The sequence below is a fragment of the Pleurodeles waltl genome, chromosome 5 (genome assembly GCF_031143425.1).
Source record: "Pleurodeles waltl isolate 20211129_DDA chromosome 5, aPleWal1.hap1.20221129, whole genome shotgun sequence".
NCBI lineage: Eukaryota > Metazoa > Chordata > Amphibia > Caudata > Salamandridae > Pleurodeles > Pleurodeles waltl.
In genome coordinates, this window is record NC_090444.1 from 1,509,585,016 (window position 1) to 1,509,611,117 (window position 26,102).

The following is a 26,102-nucleotide window of genomic DNA, read 5'->3' on the forward strand; positions in this document are numbered from 1 at the left end:
ACCCTTCTCAGTGAGTTGATTAACTTGTTCCTTGGTAGTCTTACCCTGCGGACAGCAAATCTACAGTTGTTTAATGGCTCTGAGAATCACCAGTCTCTATAGAAAATTGGCACTGGGACGTACCATTTAATCAGAGGCCAGCCATCTTTATTCAGCTAAAGTAAGCCTTCTGAAGCTAAACATGACAAACTCTTGGAAACAATAACTGTATGAACTAAGGGAAGCCTGGAAAAAGTTTGAAAATAGCTGAAAAGGCTGACTAAGCCACAATTACTTGCTGTGAAGGAACGGTTAGCAATTTTCATGAATACTAAACGAAAAGGTACTGAATAGGGAGACGCATATAAAGAGTATTTTATTGCACCCAGATTTGATGTTAAGGAATTAGGTTGTTTAAGGAATTTACATTCAATAAGGAGCATCACATGTAAACTGAAATGTAGCAAGCTTCTTATTCTACCAATGGAATTTTCACAAATTTGGAAAATTCGTTTTTGCCTGTGCAATCCAAAGAAGGGCGGACTAAAATTAACATTCTTCCCACAGACAGACACTCCACTTTGACCGTGATGAGTTTGAGGCTGACACAACTTATTTTTAGTCCTGATACAATACACGAAGCCCCAGAAAAGTCTTTCATCCTACATCACAATTCTCCTCTGCAATAGACCATATCAAGAGACAATGCACCATTTATGTGGGATGGATGAGATCTGCACTCCAAAAAAATTGCTGGCTTGCTTTCACTTATCAGTTTAAAAAAAACAAATGTTACAGTAGGGTTTTCATGCAGGGGACAATATGCGAGATATGTTGGGAAAGATGTTGACAATCTGGTATCCTGATATTTTTTATAAGCGAAGGTGTGGGGATACACCTATGCTTTAGAAGTGAATCGTTTTTATTTCGTATCTCTTGTGAACTGTGATCAAGAAAAGAGATCACCTCTAAACGGGACCTAACTGTAAATATTGGCATTTTGGGCCATATGTACTAAAGCATTTTCCAACAGACACAGAATGGGTAAAACCCTTTGATACATTTGGTCCTTTATAACTTCTGAGGCACCGCAAAACGCGTACATTCCATTGTAAGGTAAAACTCTTCCAATGCTATGGAACTCTATGCGTGCAGTAATGCAGATCTTGAATACTGCTGCACAAGTACCATGTTTGCCTGTTGGAGCCCTGCCAACTATAACACAATATAATTGCCATTGTCTCTCTTCAGCGATTGTCCAATAATCAATGTTACACTAAACTCACAGTAAATATCAAGTGTTCCTAAAATGACTGTGGAGGAAAGTCCACACCTCGCTGTCAAACGGACACTAAAAACTATGTCTTAGTAGCCAACAAATATGAAAAAGACAGGTGCAGCGCGATTCGCTTAAATTTTTTTCACAAAACTAGAGCAAGACTAGTGTTCTAATTTAAATTAACTATTTGCTTTCAAAATAATTGCTATTAGGAAAAGTAAGAGGAATAAATGTGGTGTATATGGCACAGATTTAGTCCTTGTGAAGGTCAGACGGCAAATACCTTACACTGCCTTTTTACCTAAAACCTTTTTTTTTCCATTCTACAACAGGTTACCAAAGGATGGTCTTTGGTGCATGTTCGCTTGAACAGCTCCTTAATCGAGCTGCTGCGAGGAAAAAAATAATAATAAGTGTACTATAAATCTTGCAAGGGCAAAAAATACAACGAAAACACGAAACCAATATACATCTTTTCCTCTCACGTAAACATTACAATCCATGGTCTATTAACAAGATGCTTTGGCCATCCGAAGAGGGGGCTATAACATAAAGGCGGCTACTGTGTCTCAGCAAGCGTGGGAAATAATATACCACTAGCACAGCATTTTGGCGGGGAAGGAAAAATGTCTGCAAGGGAAGAAACATGTCTTAAGAGTAGCAATGTTGTGAATAAGGTACAAGAACACACGCACAGCCTGATTAATTTCTTGAGTACATTCACAGGGCCATATAATTGAGTTAGATTTAGGTTGACACTTATCTCATTAACCACCCGTTGACAATAAAAAAATAATAATTGGGAAAGCAATGCATATATTACTGTTTTCTGAATCATACAGTAAAATCACGCGCAAAAATGTAAACTGATACATTTTTGCCCATGATCAATCACAAATATGCTCTAGTCATCCATACTACAGTACTTCGACCAAAGTTCATTGAATAATAAGGCTTTTAGTTCATGGATACGCTGGGTGTATGTTCTGGTGTGAACGACAACGCACCGATGGTGTCTTCTACGCTCTGACGCTGACCCACAAACATCCAATCAAAGTTCCATAAATCCACGTCATCACGTAAAGCTTTCGCCCAGATACTGTCAGTAACATGGTAGCGGTCAGGCCACCGAGGATCAATAATGAAGGAAAGGTCTTCTTTAGACTGAGCTTTGAATGGACGCATTTCTGAGGGAAGCGGCATCTTCTTTCGGGATCCTCCGACTCATAGAACTGGGTCAGTAACCTAGGTAAGTAGAAGAAAACAATTTTATGCCACACCGGTACAAGCGTATTCACTATAATGGACTCGCGACCTTGAATTCATTTCCATGTGCTCTTCTAAAGTTTTGGCACTGATCTAAAAGTCACTCGACAAATTATATGGGTCAGAAGAACAAGGCAGTCAGCGTAGGTGAGAGACTTAGACCGTATATGGCCAGTTCAAACGTAACATCGTTATTATAATTGAACATTAACGCTTAGTTACCTATCATAATTGGCTTTCACCCTATATATTCAACACTAACCTCCGACTTTTTAATTACTTTATAATGGTAGTTGGACTATGCCCTAATAGACATCCTACCTCTACTTATTGCCATACTGAAAAGGCTAGCTTTTATTGTGCGATCGATTAACTCTCAATAATCCGGGAAGTGAAAGCAATTCTATTTTGGGGTCCAAGCAAAGCTCATTTCGATATCGATATAGGTTGGCCGAAAGGGACGTAGCTCACAAATGGGGTAGTGATCTTATCTCTAGTTTGGAAGAGTGGAGAATGGCCTTGGACAGCAGCATGGCCTAGGTAAAAGTCTGACCCAGGAAGGTGCTGTGCACTACAACACAGAACTCTGAAACACATAAAATAACACTCTATAAATCATTTTTCAAACCAGTCGCTGCCTTTTCTTTTAAAAAGGAAAAATACTTTAATACACACACACTGCTACATGTGCACATAGCTGGAAATGCAAACTGAAAACCTTCGTATGAGGGTCGTACTAAATACGTGGGGGTAAAATCATATAGCCGAAAGGAAGGTCACAATGGGCAACTAAAACTCCAAATACTGACAGGACCCCATACTTCTTAGACACCATTAGCTAATGATGCACCAGCATACGCTAATCCCTAAAATAGCAATACCTCTGTATGGGACTACAGTAAACATTGTCCCTCTCATCCAACTTTGACATAACCCAAACAAACTCAAACAAACATGTCCCTGAAAATCACAATTTATCATCTGGCACCAGGTTCCTAGCAAACACTAAAGACTGAAAACAAGCAGGGTATATCACTCAAATGGCAAAACAAAACTTCAGTCATATAAGTAGACCGACACTGTGCCCTGCGTCTCCCGGGGTCACAAATTCTCTATCCTGGGAGACATAGATTGGAACTTTTTTTCCTCCTCACGTAAGTGGCCTTGTGAGGACTCCTCATGACTCCAGTTGCTCCCCCGCAGGAACGCAAAACAATATGCAAATTTGTAATGCGCCAGTGGCTCCTGAGGCACTTTTTTCTGGGAAATTGCCTTTGATACGGCTCTGGCTTGAATGGTAAATCTTGACTTATTCTCTCTATTTTCTTTTTTTTTTTTTTCAGAAGCCTGGATGTCCCTAACCCATACACATGGAAGACAGTGTGACAGGCTCCAGTGAGCCACACAGCTCAGCACTCCTTTGTCAGCATGGAGAGCAGGGAGGAGTAGACAATGGATGCACTTGGCACCCAGAGACTCTGAGTGGAGAATGCAATGTTTTTTTAAAATCTTTGTTGGTTCTGGTGGCCAACAAATGGCATCCTCATCTCTAATGGGGATGACTGAAAACAGTGTGGGGTCATTTCTCAGAAAAGCCTCACATACATTTCGCCCTCCTCCCTCCCCCCAACAATAGGAGGCTTAAGAGGCTACGTAGCAATGATGACAATGTGACACATGAGCAACCAATTTAGCCGAGCTGGGGATTTTGTAATAGGGTTTGTTGCAATTAGCTCCGGTTGGCACAATCCAGCCATTAGGGGGCTGTTTTCCAGGTACTTTTGACCCTCCAGAAGATCAGGGTGTTTTCTAGATGTTTCTTTGTTGTCTTCCAGAACATCTGGCACTGCAACTTTCTCCTCATTACCAGCAGCTTGGCAGTAGGGGCCTAGACATGGTATTTTGTCAACCAGGATGGTTTAATGACCTGGGATCTCTATTGCAGAAGCACCCAAGGTCCTTGCCCCCATACCACTACTTCTTACCTGCAATGCCCAGACACTCAAAACTTCTGCCACTTTCAGTGTGTCAGTGTCAAGCAAAGTCCAAGCTCCTACAGCTGGAGTACCTATAACAGAACCAATCCACAGAGGTCCAAGTGACCCATGTGCACCACCCCTCACCCATCCCCCCAAAGGGTTTTCAGCAAGTCCGCCCTCATACTGGTCCTGAAAGGGAGTCACATGGATCTACTGCAACTGCCAATAACAAGTCGGCTGACACAAGGATATGCCCCTTCATCTAGCCATCAACACAGTTTATGGAAATTCTTACACAGCTTGATCCAAAGTCAATCTTTGCAAAACGGACGTGACCTTTTGGAAATACGATTCCAGAACCTAATATGGAATGTTCTACGAGATATACAAGAAACAGTAGAGGAAAGCTAGAGGGAACCTAACCCCATGAGTGAAATGATTCTGAAATGTGTCAAAGCTAACCAGGTATCTAAACCTACGTTTGTTCACTGTGAGCTGATGCACTGTCTGAGGCCCTACAGGCCAATCCCTCAACATGAACAGGGGGAATTTCGATCAGAAAATTGAGAACAACCTGGGGGACTGTGGACCAGGAGTTTGAATCAAAATGACATCATTAGTGTACAAAGAGATTCAATCATCAGTACTATCAAGTGAGTTGAAAGACAACTCGACTCTGGGAATCTCTCTACTCCAGTCTGCTGGGTCTTTCCAAAGCAAGAGCTCAGCCACTTCAGCAGCAGCATCACACATAGCAGTGCTCATCACACTGTCAACACTGCCTATCTACTTAAACTAAGCCACACTATTATTCCACCAGTCTTATTTTCGATCTCATAAATTGTTCCTAGCATCCCTAAAATAATGTTGTTTAGCATCATTAATCGCTACTTCCCTATACTTCCTTCTTACATTCCACAAAGTGAGTCAGCCTTGGTGAACAATGTCTTCCAGAAACGGTACATTTGGGCGGATTTTAAATTCTTAATATTCTGAATCGCATACGCACAGCCTTCTGGATGAGGAACATCACCTGTCCTTGAAGACGAGATTTACAGGCTTCCAAAAGGGTAGTTCGATATTTCAAAAACTCCCCGTTGTCTCTGCATAGCATACCAAAACTGTTGGCTCACTGCCAGCACAAGCACAGCCTTCACATGCAGCATCCTCCACATCCATAAGATCATTAACATCACCTACAATATGCAAGGAATGAGATGCATTACACAATAGTATACCCTCTTTAGTCAGAACCATGACCTGAAGTGGAGAATACACAGAGAAAGCTGGCTTACTGAAGAACCCCACTTGCCCGTCACCTTGCATGGCATCTTTCAGGGTCTATCCATCATTTGAACAATACAAAGCATACATCCTTCCGCACATAAATAGCCACACTCTCAAGCCCATCATAAAGCCAGTGTGTCAAAGTCAAGAGTCATTTTCCCAGAAAATAAAATGTTGTAGAAGATGGGTGTGGACCATGACTAGGGTCCTTAATAAGAGTTTGGCGGATATGGGATTAGCACAAAAACCTGGCCCAGTAACCTGGCTATCAACTCCCAGATTCGCTAGCATACCGTTACTCAGGCATACTGGTCTGCTGGAGGATCCTCTGCTTACTCTGCCAGTGGAAACCTTTGACAAACTCCCAAACTGACATCACACCATCAAAGATCATCTAAACCATCCACACTATTTAAAGCAGAGGCTTTGATGTACTTTTTTCATGTTCATGACCACAAGGAAAAGGCAGGTGGTTCTGAGCAAGAAAACAGAGAAATGACCCCGTACACTGGAAGAAAGCGTCCAGCATGCCAGGGACATTTGTTTTTTGTTTTACAAAATTGTGCTCGTAAAATAAAAACTATGCTGTGCTGGAGCTATGAATAAGGCACCCGCACAGAAAAGCTACAGTGCTTTCAGATGAGTCGCCATGGCGGCAGTTCCTTTAAAGGCACAGAGCTCTTTGCTACACAGATGAGATCTTTAAATAGGACAGGCTGTGAAGCAGCTCTTTGCACTTTAGTACATCCCTCTTCTGCCCTAGCAGTACAGAGTACACCCTGCCAGGATCCAAATAATAACACTCCAGAATGAAAACGCACCTGCATTACAGCTATTCTCCGTCATCATAAAAGCATTCAGAGCACATAACTTCAAATCCATCCCCACCCTCCTAATCTACAGCACAGAGCCCAACAGAACAAACAGCTGTTCTATCCACCTTTTCATCTCAAGCCATAGTACTTCCTCACCCTCACACTGATGTGTGATGGGCACAAAGCACCTCTTGCCCAAACATCACTTTAAAGATAGCAATACAAATAAATTAAAGAAACATAAGAAAATGTTTTTGGGATTTTTTAAAAGTCTGGCTAAACATGCAGTCATAACACCCTTAAAGGGTACGAATCTTGGTACAGTCCAGCAAACTGCCTCAAAGGGCTCCTCAAAACTCAAAGGTGCAGCATGCGCTGAGTGCCTCAGATGTCTTCAAAGGGGACCTCTAGCCTGGTTACACATCACACAATCGTACCGGGTGCAGTCAGGAGTCAAGTGGATCATTTTGGAAACAAATGACCCTATGAAATGTGTTGATCCACATAGATACAGAAAAAAACGAGAAGTCTTCTGGATTTCCTATTTGGACACAGTAGACAATGGGTTGAACGACAGAAACCCATGGGAGAATGTATTTTAGCTCAGTGGGATTTTACACTCTGTCTATTCTGTGATAGGCTTCATTCAAATGCATAGTTCAACTTTTTTCTTTTGTTCCTTGGCGATACTGGCCACATTTTTTCTACAGTTCACATTTCTTCTACAGGCTCCGAGTATGGCTTGCCGGTTATTGGGAGCTCATGCTCTGTTGTTTTGCCGCTCGGTTACTGTAGGAAAGTACCATCTTGCCTGGCATGTTACCCCCATTTTCAATGTATGTATGTTTGTTTGTTTTTGCCCTCATGTCACTGGGATCCTGCCAGGCAGGTCCCCAGTGCTCATAATGTATGCCCTGTATGTGTTCCCTGTGTGGTGCCTAACTGTATCACTGAGGCTCTGCTAACCAGAACCTCCGTGTTTATGCTCTCACTGCAGGCTAGTGACTAAATTTACCAATTCTCATTGGCACATTGGTACACCCATATAATTCCCTTATATATGGTACTTAGGTACCCAGGGTATTGGGGTTCCAGGAGATCCCTATGTGCTGCAGCATTTCTTTTGCCACCCATAGGGAGCTCAGACAATTCTTACACAGGCCTGCCACTGCAGCCTGAGTGAAATAACGTACACGTTATTTCACAGCCATTTTACACTGCACATAAGTAACTTATAAGTCACCTATATGTCTAACCCTCACTTAGTGAAGGTTGGGTGCCAAGTTACTTAGTGTGTGGGCACCCTGGCACTAGCCAAGGCGCCCCCACATCATTCAGGGCAAATTCCCCGGACTTTGTGAGTGCGTGGACACCATTACACGCGTGCACTATACATAGGTCACTACCTATGTATAGCGTCACAATGGTAACTCCGAATATGGCCATGTAACATGTCTAAGATCATGGAACTGTCACCCCAATACCATTCTGGTATTGGGGAGACAATTCCATGATCCCCCGGGTCTCTAGCACAGAACCCGGGTACTGCCAAACTGCCTTTCCGGGGTTTCCACTGCAGCTGCTGCCACCCCCTCAGACAGGATTCTGCCCTCCTGGGGTCTGGGCAGCCCCGGCCCAGGAAGGCAGAACAAAGGATTTCCTCTGAGAGAGGGTGTTACACCCTCTCCCTTTGGACATAGGTGTGAAGGGCTGGGGAGGAGAAGCCTCCCCCAGCCTCTGGAAATGCTTTGATGGGCACATATGGTGCCCATCTCTGCATAAGCCAGTCTACACCGGTTCAGGGATCCCCCATCCCTGCTCTGGCATGAAACTGGACAAAGGAAAGGGGAGTAACCACTCCCCTGCCCAGTACCTCCCAGGGGAGGTGCCCAGAGCGCCTCCAGTGTGTCCCAGACCTCTGCCATCTTGGATTCAGAGGTGTTGGGGGCACACTGGAAGGCTCTGAGTGGCCAGTGCCAGCAGGTGACATCAGAGACCCCCTCTGGTAGGCTCTTACCTCTCTTGGTAGCCAATCCTCCGTTCTTGGTAGCTAAACCTCCTTTTCTGGCTATTTAGGGTCTCTCCTCTTGGGTATTCTTCAGATAATGAATGCAAGAGCTCACCAGAGTTCCTCTGCACTTCCCTCTTCAACTTCTGCCAAGGATCGACCGCTGACTGCTCCAGGATGCCTGCAAAACCGCAACAAAGTAGCAAGACGACTACCAGCAGCATTGTAGCGCCTAATCCTGCTGGCTTTCTCGACTGCTTCCTGGTGGTGCATGCTCTGAGGGCTGTCTGCCTTCACCCTGCACCGGTAATCCCAAAGAAATCTACCGTGGGTTGACAGAGTCTTCCCCCTGCTAACGCAGGCACTAAACTTCTGCATCACCAGTCCTCTGGGTCCCCTCTCACCTCGACAAGTGTGGTCCCTGGAACACAGGAGCTAGATCCAAGTGACCCCCACAGTCCAGTGATCCTTCAGTCCAAGTTTGGTGGAGGTAAGTCCTTGGGCTCCGATGTCGTGGGACTCTCCTTTGTGACTCTGAGTCAACCACTGTCCTCAGATCTTCCAAGTGCCTGCTCCGGTAATTCTGCAGGTGCTGCCTGCTTCTGTGGGGGCTCTGTGAGTTGCTGAGCGCCCCCTCTGCCTCCTCCTCCAAGGGGCGACATCCTGGTCCTTCCTGGTCCCCAGCAGCACCCAAAAACCTCTACTGTGACCCTTGTAGCTAGCAAGGCTTGTTTGCGGTATTTCTGCGTGGAACCACTTCTGCAACATCCAGCACGCTGTGGGACATCTTCCATCCAAAGGAGAAGTTCCTAGCCCTTTTCGTTGTTGCAGAATCCTTGGCTTCTTCCACCCGGAGGCAGCCTCTTTGCACCTTCATCCGGGGTTTCCTGGGCTCCTGCCCCCCCCTGGACACGATCGCGACTCTTGGACTTGGTCCCCTTGCCTTGCAGGTCCAGGAATCCATCTTCAGTGCTTTGCTTGTGTTTGTGGTTCTTGCAGAATCCCCCTATCACGACTATTGTGTCCTTTTGGGGTAGTAGGGGAACTTTACTCCTACTTTTCAGGGTCTTGGGGTGGGGTATCTTGGACACCCTGACTGTTTTCTTACAGTCCCAGTGACCATCTACAAGCTCCCATAGGTCTGGGGCCCATTCGTGATTCGCATTCCACTTTTGGAGTATATGGTTTGTGTTGCCCCTAGACCTATGTTCACCTATTGCATCCTATTGTAATTCTACACTGTTTGCATTACTTTTCCTACTATTACTTACCTGTTTTGGGTTTGTGTACATATAACTTGTGTATATTATACTTACCTTCTAACTGAGGGTACTCGCTGAGATACTTGTGGCATATTGTCATAAAAATAAAGTACCTTTATTTTTAGTAACTCTGAGTATTGTGTTTTCTTAGCTATTGTGCTATATAAGTGGTATAGTAGGAGCTTTGCATGTCTCCTAGTTCAGCCTAAGCTGCTTTGCCATAGTTACCTTCTATCAGCCTAAGCTGCTAGAAACACCTCTATTCTACTAATAAGGGATAACTGGACCTGGCACAGGGTGTAAGTACCACAAGGTACCCACTATAAGCCAGGCCAGCCTCCTACAGTTACTATGAAATATAGGCATACTTTTGAACATCAGTTATTCAAGGGCGTTTTCTTGTCGACCCTAAGGACTTCTTTATGGGTTGCCCTAGCTCTTAGGACCTCATATAATATAACACAGCACGTTGGGTACCAAATGATGAATTAATATGTTGAATGCAAGTGTGCATCTTCTTCTTGAGGCAATACTTTCTTCATCTACACTAGGGATGATCTATAATCAAATATCCGTAAGAATTTTCCTATATATTTGTAGCTTTACCTATTTTGCTTTAGTTGTTGCTCTTACATCCTTTTCCATCATGGTGGCTGTGTTTCCTGATTTATATGGTGATGCCCATTGTAGTCCGCCTTTTTATCTTACTGACTGGGTTTCATTTGGCAATCTCTCTATGACATTGTATTTTCTTTATCAATATTACAGGTGATTCATGACCTTATATTCTACAACCATCTTTTGACAATACCTATAGATATATTATTTCTATTATGGTTGTTGTTTTCTTAGCCTCTTCCATCATGGCGGTCGCATTACCTGATTCTTATTGAGAATTACATTATAGTCCGTCCTTTATTTTGCTGATCGGCTTGCATGAATTCCACGTTTCCGGCTCTATGCTGGTCATCAACCCGATCTGAGTTTGGCGGGCCCACATACATCAGCTTCGGCATCGGGCCTCGTGTTCCGGCACCTAATGTAGGTGGATGCCTGGCCCAGCTTGTGGCTCCCCTAAATTTTCGGATTTATTCTAACGGTGAGTATCACACTGCGGATCGCTATAGTGTAGTGTGTTCCTTCTTATGATTATACAAGATATATAATGTCTATAATCTGGGGCTAGTACGAGAGTAATGTTTTGATGGTTCTCCAATGAATCCACCCGAGCATTTTCCTTGAGTATTGTTATTTGCTACCCCCCATTCCCAGTTCAGGAGAGTCTAGGGATATAAGAGTTACCTTTTAAGCTCAGTCTGCTTTGGTCTCTTGCAGGACTAGCTATATGCACTACATTATGATAACATGGTCACAGGCTATAGGATACTTTGCTGGATACCAAGATTATGTGTATATCTATGTACATCTTTAGGTGAGCATCCACAGAATTACTTTTTTCTTTATTGTCTTCCTTATATTTACTTTGCGTATCATGACTGGTGGTACCTTTCGTTGTCTGATTAGGGTCATCACTCTTTGGTGGTTAATGTGTACTATTTCCTGAGCACTCCTTATTAATTTATATTATATTCCTTTTTCATTCTTTCTCAGATGGAGGTTTGTGGTTCTCACACTATCTAGGTGTGTTGGTGCTTATCACTGGGTGTGGGATGCAGGAAAATATTATGAATAATGGATTCAACATTATATCATTTGTTTTTTATAATTTTTTCAGAGCCCAAGTGATTGGACAGAACTTCTCTTTCTATACTTTTTAACCAACTTTGGACACTATCTTCATGCCCTGAGGAAGGTGTGTGGCCTTCTGACCACTTTACACCAAAACGTACGTCGGCATGATCGAAATGGTTGGTAAAGGTGAAGAACTCGTTTCTCTGGATTGAGATTGACAGTACTTGATGTCCAGCACTGTCCTAATTAGAGACTATCCAAGGAGAAATTATCATCATATCTTTTCAAAGACTTGTTTGATCTAAATAATTATTTTGGTATTACAAGCAAATTGACTTAACAAGAATTGATTGCATGCAACTTGGATATGATGAATATAATATGTACAAAGAAAGATTATATGGATTGACACCTGTACTGGATTCAGCTAGTTGTCCTTTCTATTTATTGTATGGTTGTGTAATGTATAAGTGAGTATGAATGTTTGAAGGAGTTTTCCAGGCTGCTTTGTGAATATATATATATATATATATATATATATATATATATATATATATATATATATATATATATATATATATATTTATTAACATTTATAAATTGTATCATATAGGGATATTGCTCCATATTATATATAGATTGGAATTTTCTGTGTTTGCTCAACAGGTAACTAATCATTACTTAGATTCCATTTGGAACTATTGAAGGAGGTGTTTTTTGTTTCTTTTGTTTGCAGTCAGGAGCCGCCTCCGGTTATGAGCCTGCCTACCTCAACAAGATCCATGATCACTGATCAGTCCCTTGGAGAATGGGGTGAGAGGTAGCCATAGCAGTGGACTGAGTTACCTGGATCCTGTAGTACAACTATTTTAGCCACATTTTTGAAATGTTAATTTAGCCAACTAGGCCTGCCGTTGTGCACTTTAGCCCAGTTACATTTTATTCGGCATTGCTTTATTTTTCTACCAATAGCCACACTTGCTGTGTTTTATTTCTCTCTATCTAATTGTTCTTTCACATCGGAAAGCAATACGTTCTCAGTAGGACATTCATTTCACTCTGCTTTCTTCAAGGCTACAGTCAGATAGGTTGCCAGCAATGTGGTACGCTGTGTCTCCAACATTCACAGAAACGTACACACTCATACATGAGGACCATTTCTTATAATGTCAACCGTTTTATTATAAAAACACTCATTTGTCCCATACGTTAGAGGGAGATTCCAGCCAGATGACCACGACTGCATGCTGATTGCCTCGCTACAATTCCTTGCCTAGACTGCTGAACTCTTGACCTACATGGGGACTGTTTCTAGACTACAGACTTCCTTGCTCAGGTATGATGGACGATGCTTTTCCAGGGAGAAACTTGAATGGTGGATTAGGCTTATTATGCAGTGCTCAAACATAGCATAGGTAGGAGAACTATACAACACTCCCAGTGACAGTATGGTGGGACTGTGTGTTTCACTGTCCTTGTCACCCTCTTGCTTTTATTGCGTTCTATCTTCCTAGTTATTGCAATACATGTTTTTTTTTTCTCTAAGATGCAGTTACTTCAATAAACCTTATTGAACTATATTCTTGCTCTGTGGTCCTTGCCTTGTGTGAGACTAATGTAACTGAGAGAAAGGGATGAGATCTTATCGATCACGATTCCCCTGAGGAGTCTTCCTTCTCATGCGCCCGGTTGCCACAATCATCCCGGTCCTTGGGGAGATGCGGCACTGCTAGCTAGCCGGAAAACCCAGATTAGGCCGACAGGTGTCACATGGTGTGGAATTGTATTTAGTACCCCACAATCTATGCAATTCTGCCGCCCAAATCCAATAGCCTCATTAGCATAATGAAAACCTACACGACATGGCGCCGGCAACGTTTGATCAGGCACTAATTATCGGATCCTCCCAAGTATCTGTCTCACTAAAGGCTAAAGACACCTCAATACTATACACGCAGACGTCTGTGGAAATTAGGATTTCCTCCTCAGCTAAGTAAGTAGCACCTATCTCAAGCTAAACAGAAAGAAGACAGTCCCTTGGACTTTACAGTGATCTTGACCAAGTCTGATATACACAGCTCCGTAGCAGGATCCATGGGCTGGTCTTGAATCCAACAAAGTAAATAGTCTTCTTGTGAGAGCACCCCTTGGTATTTCTATTCCTAACTAGCAAGTATCGAAAGTCATCTATGAGGGATTGTACAGTTACTTTCAGCAGCTTCACCTTAATCCTGACCTCCCTTAGTTACAGCTCAGTGGCTTCTAGTCGAACAGGAGGATCAGGTCAACAGTGGTGGTACTGATCATTTGTTCTTTTGCGATCCTTAGATTAGTGACACCAAGTATATTTCCTTCACTGAGGACTCACGATTTTGGAGGTCTTCATGGGCACAATGGACTGTCCCTGTGCTCCCTGAGGAGAGGTAATTAAGCTCAACATGTCTACATTTATTTCTCACAGCTCTATCACCTCAACCTTGATGGTACTCCTGTGGAGAAGCAGAAAGATAAGTCCAAAGAACAAAAGGAGACCATTAAAGGGTAGGCCCCCAAAGCATTAGATGGATCCAACAGCCTGTGAAATACGTGCATCTGTGAGGGCCAGAAAGAACTAACTACTTACCTTTCGTAATGACCTTTCTGGCAGATTCTATATCTAGCCGCAAGTTCCTCACCTTGTGACTACTCATGCATCAGATAGGAACTGGAAGCATTTAGAGCAGTTCCTCATCTTGCCAGTAGGTAGCATCATACAGCTCCATGTTTATGCCTTTGCGCTCCAGAAGTAACGAGTGGAGTCACATAAAAGCACATTCCATGCGCGCTGACATCAGGTGTTTTCTAGGCAGTACATGCCCTCCGGGGCAGAGCCCAGCAGCAGATTGATACGGCCAGTGTGCAGATAGCTAGGCTTGGAATCTCTTTAGAAGGAAAAGAAGTCCAGTTCACAGAAAGGGGAGATTGAGAAATCTGTGATTAAAGTACCCATCATAGAGATTACCGAAGAAGGTAAGTAACTTGTTTTTCCGATGGATACTTCTAGCTGCAGAGCTGTCACCTTGTGAATGGATACCATAGCAGTACCTCCCCCCAGGTGGTGGGTCTGCGAACTGGCTCATACAAAAAAGTCCTGCAGGACCAAGCAGCAAAATTGCCCTCTTGATGAACTTCATTGTCAAGACAGTAGTGCTTCATGAACATGTGTACTGGAGGCCACGTATTACCTAACAAATGTACAGAACAAGTACTCCGCGAGCCAACGCAGTGGTAGCATCTTAGGTACTGGTGGAATTAACCAAGAGCCTTTTTAGAACTGCCTTTTTGACAGTGCGTAGCACATCTTCATGCAAAAACCAAGCCATCGAGAAATGGGCAATTTTTGCACTGCCTTGCCCTTCTAAGGTTTGGAAAGCCCCACAAAGAGCTGATTGCCCTCTCCTCAATGGTTCTTGATGTAAGAGATACAGAAGCGTAATGCTCTTTTAGGGATCAAACAAAGGAGTTTTTCTTTCTCCTTAGAGGGATGAGGTGAAACTAAGAATGCTATAAAGGAGATAGCCTGCCCAACATGAAAAGGGAGGCCACTTTCAGTACTAATGAGACTTGGGTCTGTAAACCAACTTATACCGGAAGGAGGAGGTATACAGTGGGTTGATAGAGTCTGAAGCTCACTCACACTTCTAGCTGATGGTTTGGTGATGAGAGACTGTCTTCACAGTCAAAAGTCTCGAGGGGCAACTGAGCAATTACTTAAAAGGGGTGCACATAAAGACAGTGAGGACAAAGTTCTGCTTCTACTGAGGCATCCCAGAGGGTTTTGGTGGAAACAAATGTTATAAACCTTTCAAAAATCTTATCTGGTGTTGATTGGGAGCCATCTGAAGTTTTTGAAGAGCATGTGTAAGGTATGCAAGCAGGTGGATGAGACTGTGTTTACCTGCTGCTCCATTGATAGCTTGCTGTCCAAGATGATGCTGAAGTTATGGGCGTGATTTCTCGAGGCAGGAGAAGGGCAGAGTTCAGCAGGCCACCATGCTTCATTCAACAGTGAGGCATTCGCAAAAATGAGTGCTTCCATCTTGTCCGTTTCTGTATGGAGTTTGAGACCGTTCTTCATTAATTTTTCATGACTCATCACACATCTGTGGAAGGTGGCTCTGGTGGTGGAGAGGTCTTCTGACAGTGAGAGGATGAGATGGGTGTCATCGGTGTAAGAGATGATGTTCAGTCCGTGTGATCTGACCGTGTTGGCAAGAGGGGTCATGTACATGTTGAAGAGGGTGGGGCTGAGGGACGATTCCTGAGGGAACGCCACAGATCTTCTTGGGTTCTGAGGTGAATGGAGGCAGACAGAAAACTTCAGACAACTTTGACTGTGATGGGTCAATTTGGTTGTGTCGTAGTTGGAATCTCACTACTAGGCGAGACTGATGGTTTAGGGATGACAGCACTTTAGTTTGTAGGTAACTGAGTCACTCCTACAACAAGTTGACCCAACCCTCCTGGCGCACAAGCAGTACCTCACTAAAAACCCAAACAATAAAAGGTGATTTCTGTCAGCCTTACACATGGACTCTAGAGTGCGACATCTCAGGGGAGTCGTGGTGGAACAGAAGTTACCCTTTTCTCTCGTTAGCAGCAAGTCTCGAGCGCACAGGCAATAAAGGAGATGCAGGAGAGTTTCCAATAAGTTTCTTCAAAAGACTGCAATCTATGATAAAATGCATGAGCTGCAATGATTATGATAAAGAATAATAAAAAGCTAGATTGTAAAGATGAGAGTTGTGAACATGACGACCCCCACCATCTTGTAATATGAAATGGAGCATGTAGAACACAATCTCAAACCTAATGAGAGATAGGGGTGATAACACCTAATCTGCCAGTACCATGTCCATGAGCAGCACTCCCTACCCTCGTTACCTTGGGTCTAGGTTACCTTGGGGCTATGTCGGACTCCTTGGGGACACGAAGGCTGAATGAGCATCAAGGCGACGTGCAGCACAGATGGAGTCAATGGCATCTGGTAGGAATCCCTCTGATAACCTTGTCTGTGTGAGATGTATTTATACAGATCTTGTAGGACCCCTGACGCAGATATGTTCTCAAACAATACATAAGGGGATAGGCCTATGGCGAAAATTATGTAAACAATTCCCACCAAAAGTACATTATGTTTCTGTCACACGTAAGTGGGAAAGAGACTTGATGTGAATACCTACGTACATCACTTGATTTTGATGCTGATGTTGACACCGTCACAGAGTGGGACTGATAACGCAAATCAAAACATTGCTCTAACTTTAAATAAAGGCAGCAATCTTGAAAATAATAATAAAATAAATAGGCTAAGACAACAGGCTAAATAGGTTAAAAATCACTATGCAACAGAGGCACAGGCCTGCAAGCCAGAAGGCTAAGCTAAACTCCTGAGACCCATTAAAACTAAAACAGGATCCACTATAGGTGTTGCTGCAACAATCCATAAATCTGTCCTAACAGCTGGCATACACTGACTTAGTAAAGGATGCCTCACAACCAAAAATTATATCAACGACCTCAGAGGGAAGGTCAATGAGTTTTAGTTATGCCACTCAATCTTCAAGCAAGAAAATGCAAATTGTGCAGGCCTGGGTGAAGTAACCTGCCCAGCAGCTGCGACAGAAGATCGCCCTGAAGCAGTAGCTTAATCAGAAGACACATGCTCATGCCCAGGCGTTCCGGGTATCACACTCTCCTGGCCCAGTCCAGAGCCCAGTTGTTCCTAATCTTAAGAACTCAGGGCAGGAAGGGCAGTGGAGGGAATGTATACATGAATCCCAGGCTCCACTATTGACCGGAAGCGTCTCAAAGAGAATGCTTGCTTTGGAATCCCAAGCGTGCCAGAGTACTGACAATGTATGTTATCTGCTGGAACATAAAGATCAAACCAGAGAGGCCTCTGATCTCCACCATTCCTGGATGGCCTCCAGAACTCAGTAGAGATGCCTCTGTGATCACCATCAAATCCGGGTGGGGTAAGAGGAAGAGCCTGCCACTGACCCAATATCAGTCAACTAGCCACCACTGCAGATCTTTTAAGTCTCCTTTAAGTCTCCTACAAAATCTGTATACAATCAGACACAGTTCCCTGATGTTCTGCCCACTGGGATATGAGGTTCCACTAGAGCTCACGTGTGCCACTTGGTGTGTTCTGCCAGCAGGATGCCAAAACCTCAAGAGCCTCAGAATCATCCATTCTGAGATTCAAGACAATGGCCACAACATTGGGATCACAGTCTGAATGTTCTGGGCTCTCTCCTCCAGGGGAAAGGCACAAAAACAAACCACATCCAGAAATACTTTGATGAACAGGAGCACCTGGGCAAGGCATTCTGTGTGACTTTAGCATTTTGATATTAAAGCCCAACGATGCTACAAGGTTCACCACCGTGTGCAGCTGGTTAATGACTGCATGTTGTGAGCTCACATTCAGTAGCCAGTCATCAAGGTAGGGGAAGACTGGTTCTCCTGACCACCAAACACCCAAAGCGCACTTGTGAGGACAAAGGTGTGTCCAGTCCAGACCGCATAGCAAATTTTGCTGCATTACGGCCATCCTGAATGACTTGAGTAAGGGTTACCTGAACAGCGGCGGCTCCTCCGTTAGGGTGGAGGCGCTTCACCCAGCTTGCCGGGCTGGAGAGAGCATGTACAGATTCACAGTCTGCCGGGTAGTGCCCTGGCTGGGCACTCCCAGCAAATCCTGACACTGCTATGAGCAGCTTCAGTATTGGCTGCAGGGCAGGCTGGGAGCCTGTTCCTGCAACGACGGGAGAAACAGGAGCTCACGTAAGATTTCTTTTTTTATTTTATTTTATTTTTTACATTTTTCAAATTACATTTTACCCCCTCCCACGACCCACCCAACCCTCCCCTCTCCATCTGCCCCTCCCCAGCGAAGCAAGCCGCTATCGCACTTGAAACAGACAATAAAACATGTGCAACTGAGTCCCAAAGGGCAGGGGAGAAGCAGCCCAGCAGACAGCTGGCATTTACTGATCTCAAAACAAGGCTCATGGAGGAAAAATGATTTTGCCAAATGTTTCAAAGTATTTTGACTCATGATCAGGTGGGGTAATAGGGAAGGTACTGGTACTAATATTGCTGAAGGATATCTGTATCACTGGACTCTCAGTGTTCAGCCCACTGGCATCCTGAAGCTCAGTTTTCTTTGTTCTATTGGGGAACAGCCGGCATCCTATTTATTGTGGTCCGAATTTGTGATTATGTAACGTATGGGCCCTATCATGTAGTAAAGGCAAAATATCCAAGTCTGAAGGTTTGTCAAGGGGCTGTGCGTGGGTTGGTGCGGAGTGTGACTTTGGTTGAGGTCGTGGTGGATTCAGTTTGGAATTAGATAGCACTATGGACTGTGTAACTTCATCTGGCGTCTGCATCAATGCAAGAGGAACCTGGGCAGTGGGATGGTGCCGGAACCGGAATCTTCACCAAAGCCAGTGCTGAACCTGTGAGCGTTCAAGGGGCACGGATGGCGCAGAAGGCAGAGCATGTGTCAGATGTCTGACTAGAGAACCCTTGTTTATAATGTATTTATAAGGTGATTTGTAAGTGAGGCTGCAGCGCTTCACTTGCTTGCATTGACCCCTGCCTTGTGGCTCTCGGTTTTCTTGGGCAGAAGCACGGCCTAGATGTTTGGCAGAACGCCTCCCTGGGCGATGGTAACTCTGCCCAGCAGCTTGTTGAGCTCCTCGTCGTTGTGGATGGCGAGCTGGAGGTGCCTGGGGATGATGCGGGCCTTCTTGTTGTCCCTGGTCGCGTTGCTAGCCAGCTTGAGGATCTCAGCAGTCAGGTACTCCAGGACTGCAGCCAGATAGACTGGGGCACAGGCGCCGACCCGCTCCGCGTAGCTTCCCTTTCAGAGCAGCCTGTGCACACGGCCCACAGGGAACTGCAGTCCAGCTCGGTAAGAGCGTGTCTTGGCCTTAGCGCGGGCCTTGCCTCCTTGCTTTCCGCATCCAGACATGGCGAGCAGCTGCTACAAGTTCTCACACTCGGAAGACAGAGACTTGTGGATCCTGGGGGCCAGAGAGCATACTTGAGGGAGCCAGTAAAGTTCCAAATATATGCTGCATGACTTCCCTGCAGGGTCTAAACCTGCTGCAGCACTGCTGAAGGGCCTGGAAGTTTAGGAAGTGTATGGACCAAACTCTGAATCAGCTCAAATGGAGATCAGTAGCAAGGCCAGGAGGCACGTGGATGTCCTCATGCCCTCTCTGCAGATCGTGAGTGGTGGGAAGGGACCGACTGCTGCTTAAATTCCTTGTCTTTTAATTCAGCTAACCTGAAGATTTCAAAAGGATGATGACGGTCCGCTGTGAGAACAACTTTAGGAACAGGACCTTCTTTTTGACTTTGACAGGTCGCGGCGCACAGTCTTCTTGTGTTTGGAGACAGAGTTTTACCTCAGTCGCGTACATCTTTAGGGTTCTCAATGGGTGTCTGGTGCAGTGGCTCTTTCTGTCCTGTTGCAATAATGGGAGACCGATATGGTCAGACTGCTGAACATAAACATATTGCATGATAGGAATATACTTTTTATAATAACACATAAGGAAAAGCATTAACATTAGAGGCATGAAAATGGCTACCAGATGATACTCTTATTTCTCTCAGGCTTTTGCATTGCCTATCTAGTTTGCCTTTTGTCCGGGTGCTGTAGTTATGGCACAATCTTGACACAATCTGCCTTTAAGACGTGATTTAGGGAGCGAGCTAAAATTGATCTTGCATCCAAGTTTGCAAACTGAGAATCATCTGAACAGACACACGAAGAAAAGACTTGTGCTTCAAAGATCTAATGGTCCAAAATGGTATCGTCACTAGAAGCAGCACTGGACTGATGATAGCAACCGTGGCACAGTAGAGAAGCTGCAACCAGCAGGCAGAGCACAGTAGGTCCGAGCCCTCTCCCAGGCCCACAAGCAGAAGGTGAGCACAAGGCCCTGGAACACCAGGCATAACTGGGCCTGCGGGTCCAAAATTGCCGCCTTACTAGTTGGAGGGAGCCGTGGGTAAATAGACATTCCCAAGGACGAGGACAAAGAAGGGCTGGAAAAGCAGCACAATACATGGGGCACACCATGTCTAAATACAAAATGACAGATGATAGAACAATTAGGAACTGTTTGAGACCACTTGAAATCTCCTATTTGTTACACTGCAGGCACCTTATGAGTGCAGCTCCCAAAGCTCAGGTAAAACCCTTTCCCACTGCTACGGCGGCACAAAAGAAGAATCAGACACTAAAGTTCAGAGACAAAGTTACATGGTGACCCCCTAAGGATATGTGGAACTAGGCACACCTGAGAGTCCAGTTAAATGAAACACGTAAAAGAAGCTTAAGGTCCTAGATATATAGGATTTCATGAGTTTTAAGCTGATGAGAAAGCACAACGGCTCACACGCAGTAATAGTTGGAAGATGGCAGTAAGAAAGGATGCCGCTACCATCACAATGGAGGACTCCAAACATGTTTCCAAGACTTCCAAAAAGACTGGAGAGAGAAAAAAAACACAATGTTGTAGAACTGTAAAGGATTTTCTGCGTGGGGCAGCATGGGCGGATTTCGACTAGATCAGTAGTAAGGTGCTGGAAGGTGAGGAAAAGGTCAAGGTTTTCTCAAGCACACAAGAAGCAACAGTTAGCAGATTCCAGCCACTTTAATTGCAGGCGAACCTCCTCATTTTGAAAATCTCTAGAACAGGGTCATGTGGAACAACGTGCGGCTAAACAAAGTGGCAGAAATAGCTCAGTGATCAGACCTCATGCTCACACTTCAGTGCCCAGGATATCTCGGTAGAGGAGGGGCCAGAAAAGAACCTTTGAGAGGTACCTGTCTCAGACACAAAGCCCCGCTATCTAGCGAACACAACAGGAGAGAGCACTCAGATGCGGTCACTCAAGAGAAAGCCTTCAACAGAGGCCTCGTGGTGATAACACTGAGGAGCTGAGAGACTGCAGCACTGGAAAAAAAGACAAGGGAGAGTAGAATGAAAACTACTACAAGTTCAATGAAAAAAAGTGTCCGCAATGCACATTATGGTCAGACTGGCTTGCATTACCTCCTTGTTGACAGTGGGTATTTTGTAAGGGTTCACTGGGGGCTGATGGAGTTGGCCGCAATAGGGAAGCAGGGTGCAGACTACAGGCCCTAATTTATAAGACAAATTTATCATTTTTCAATTGGTAGTGTTTGTTTTAGTTGGTCTTGTGGAATGTTTGAAAAGTCTGACGGGTGGGAAAGCTGGGTGTTGCAGCAGCAGATTGTACTACTGGTATTGGCCTAGCACAGGTGTACCCGGGGGAAGAACAAGAGGATTAGTCAAGTGTTTAGAGTTATAAACTGCGTGGCAAAGCACCAAGAATTAATTACTTTCTACAGTCAGACAAGGCGAAAATACTCATCCTACAGGAGATAAATGTCATATAGGGATACAGTTAGGCTCACATATATGCGGATTACCCAGATTAACGTCAGAGCAGACACTAATATGAAGAGAGTTGCCATTTTAAATTGAAAATCTGTCCAGTTTATATTACGAAATACTATTATCAATAAAGTTTCAGGACAGATGGAGGCTCGGAGAGCCCTCGACCCAAAGGATTAGACAACTCATTAAATTCGATAGTGCACTGGGTGCACTCCAGGACATACACCTTTTATTTTCAGACCTCATAAATGGGTTGGTGACGAATGGGGCAATAGGCTCCATTCATGTGTTGGACAAAATCCCAGTATAAATATAAACGTCTGGGGGGGGGACAGACATGGCACCGTATTACAGAAGGTAGCACCTGGGAAACAAATGCAACAGGTTACAATCCCCTACGGTGCTCCTCATGTAGATCTATAGTGTTGTTGATTATGGCTGCCAATATGTATGTGAATGCCCTGGTAGACAGATTGTCCCAAGTACTCCCTCTACTCACACCTGTGGACACAGTAGGGTTTGAGATGGAAGGGAGAAATTTCACAATGGCAACTCACCTTATTAAAAAAAAGACACACAAGCAGGAAAAGACCTAAACGCACACTGCGGACCTTAGGCATTGAAAAATATGTCGACAGTGAGTTAGACTTTCACTAGGTTCATATGCCACTTTGGACTAAGATATTTGTCGAAAGGATCATGGCAGATTGTGTTTTTATTTTTTTATAGAGGAGCAAACAGGGTTGCCCCCCTCTCCTCTCCATTTTGTCTTGTCTGTTGAACCCTTGGTGATGAAAATTAGGGCTCGCCTTTATTAATGGGGGCAGAATTTGAGGTCTCCAATCACGTACTGTTGCAGATTACATCAGCAGAGGGAGCTGCCACAGGGTTGGGTTATTTAGGAAAGAACAGTGACATGTGGCTGCAGAACTGGAGATAACTTAGCAGAGGAAATCTTAACAGCACAGGTCGATTTTAGCAGTGAAAAAGTAATACAAATCCGAGTGAAGAACCAGAAGAAAGATCAGAATGGGGGCAAGAGAAGATAGCAGCTCACAGGCACTTGCGTGGTGATTCTCCTCTTGTGCAGATCACGAAGCCCAGTATAAGCCCCTTGAGACAATTTCTGCTTCAGTGAAACTTGCTCAGCTTCCCCTGGAGTTGGGGAGGATGCTCTTAACACAGCATATGAAAACCTCTTCACTGTCTAAATGCCTGATGCAAATTCCTAAATAAGGACATCAACTGATGAGGCAAAATCTGAGGTAACTGAGATTAGAAATTGGTGTAATCCCAGAACGCTGTGGAAGATGCAAACAAATGCAGAGGGTCGCCAGAATACATAATAATCCCCATATTTTGCTATGTCCGAGTGCACACTACGTTGTTTTAATCCCCAAACATATTTTTTGAAAAACACCAATAATCATATTGTTCCATGTTGTATAGTCTAATTACTGTGGAAGACAGCAGCAGTGCTTTTATGGTCATGTAGCTACACTGCACCCATTCTGATGAGCAAATGACTTCTCTAGTAACATTTTAGTGATTTGATTGCTTATGGTTGTGAGGAGCATCATCGTTTTGCACTGTGCTCTGCCCTGAAAAACAAAATGTTGTTCCTTCGAAGCTGCCATACCTGCCACAATGGTAAGTGAAAGGTAATCGATTCGTAAATCTTTTGCACAGGTGCGCAAAAACAAACAAATAAAAAAAAAAAAACACCTCTATTATGGGATACAGAAATGGAGGACATATTTGCCAATGAGGCTGGTTCCTTCAACATAGACTTGCTAAAAAGTGTGAAATGAATTAAAAAACGAATTTGCTGACTTCTTTTGGAAAAAGTTCCAAATTCACAACATATATGTAATCCCATATAACACAATCAGTTGAATGATTACATTTTTTCACTTCTACTATGCATTCATGTTTTGCCTGCTTGTCACACCTCACTTTACACCTCATTTCCCCTGTGGCTGTTGAGGACAGCTTGCGTCTCCAAAGGTAAAGCCCCCAAAGGATCTAGGACAGGGACAGATACTGTTCACCTTCGAGGTAAAGTTTTCCGCAAAAGGTGCCCACAACACAATTCATTTTTGATTTTATATATATATATATATATATATATATATATATATATATATATATATATATATATATATATATATATATATTAGAAAAACTCACCTCAGAACACTGGTGCTACAAGCGCACACATACACAGTTAGAAGAAAAAAAGATGCGACCTGGGATGTGGAGATTTTCTTTGAAGTTTGGCCCAAAAAAAAAAAAACCACAAGACTGGCTTTTCAAGTGGTTTAGGGATAAAGCAGGATGAGCATAACATGACAAGGCATCTGAGGTTGCTTTCCCAGGGTGAAAGGGATTCTGATATGGTTTTTCCCCAGACCAAGTGGCCCTGAAACTCGAACTAAGTAACATTACTGAAAATATTGGATACAGAAATGTTTAACATTTCTAGTTTGTGTCACTCTGGGCTCTTTGGTGATCAGATTGGTTTCACCATCTACGTTTCCCTGCTTGTTCCACTCAGTGCACAGCTCATTGCACTCTAAGAAGGAAGAATACCTATGCTTGTAGGCTCTCCATCTGCCTGACAGACAGCTATAGATAGTGTGTCTCTAGCATTCTTTGATATCTGGGATTTAAAGCTTTTTCCGAGGGTTACAGAACCTAGCTTCTAGCTAATCCAGTATAGAAGTAGCAGGTCCTGGTAGTGCCTACTTGGCCTGTGGAACTTCACTCCGGAAACTAAAATGTACAGATATATTTAGAAGCAACGAAGCAGAGGATGCTTTCCAGTTGAAAAGGAAGGCAGTAGACTATGTGCAACTAAACAGTTAGCCTACATACGCTGGTGAAGAAAGAAAGCTGTGTGGTCAAAGGAGTTGGTACTGCAGCAGAGGAGTTCCAGAAATTATAAATATAACTTTTGCTGTGGACGTGAGACTGCACTGGAAGAAGACTTTCTGAAAGGACATTATATACAAAAAAATTAAGTTGAAAATTGAAATGCAAAATCGTCTCTGAAAGATACAATACCATATACTAGGGACTTATAAGTAAAATAAATGTGCCTACCAGCTTTAGGCTAATTTTACCATGTTTTAGGAAGAGAGCACAAGCACTTTAGAACTGGATAGTAGTGGTAAAGTACATTGAGTCTTTATGAAAGAAAACAAGAGGAGAAGGCAAAACGTTTGGGGGTGAATCTACACAGAGGGCCAAGTCCAGCAGGCATTAAGAAGACTAGGATGCTCATCTTCTATAATTATTTTTTAAATGCTGATATTCCCACATTTAGAGGATACATGAAATTTACAAACAATCAAGTTTTAATTTCGCCACATGCATTATTTTATAAACCTATCCACTTCGTCAGAGTTCCTTTTATCACCATAATGCCAGTTTTCACCCCCTCAGTATTACTTTCTAGCCCACACCGCATTATGAGAAACACTTTAGAATAAGTAGGGCAGATGTGGAAAATCTGTCAGTGAACATAGTTTGTTATTGTTATATGTTTAAAGTCTTGCAGCTCCCCGTCTCATATAGCAGAATTAATGGGTAATAAGAATTCCAAGTCATTTGCACTGAATAGGATTTTGCTTACAAGGCTGCACTAATAAAATCCCATTGCAAATGTGATCATCTAATCGAAATGGGCATATGGACATTTCCATGAAATGTCCTCCTTATGGCTGGCATGGGAACAGTCAGTCGTCTAGATTAGTCCCTAAAGTACCAATAGTTGCCAAATACTGTAATAACTATTTTCTACAGCAGCTACTTACTACTTCAACATATATATTATTCAGAAGGAAACTGAAAGGAGTGATTTTTCACCTTATGATTAATAAAAATTCAGAAGCATTTACTTTTATTTTCAGCTAACTCCGCTATGTGCCAATAAAATGTATGGGCTTTGTCCCACAAATTAATATTCATCCCCAAGCACGTGTATTTCTTGGAATAGCAACATCATGGGATTACTTCTATTAATTCACTGGAAAACAAC

At 43.6% G+C, this 26,102-nt stretch overlaps 1 protein-coding gene across 1 annotated transcript in view; it reads right to left on the bottom strand.

Annotated features, from left to right (window-relative positions):
* Positions 1–340: 340 nt before the first annotated feature.
* Positions 341–26,102, bottom strand: part of AGPAT5 (1-acylglycerol-3-phosphate O-acyltransferase 5) — a 490,329-nt gene continuing 464,567 nt past the window's right edge. The window contains exon 8 of the mRNA XM_069235809.1: positions 341–2,503. Within this exon, the coding sequence (XP_069091910.1) occupies positions 2,278–2,503 (226 nt within the window). The 3' untranslated portion in view covers positions 341–2,277. The remainder of the gene's footprint in view (positions 2,504–26,102) is intronic.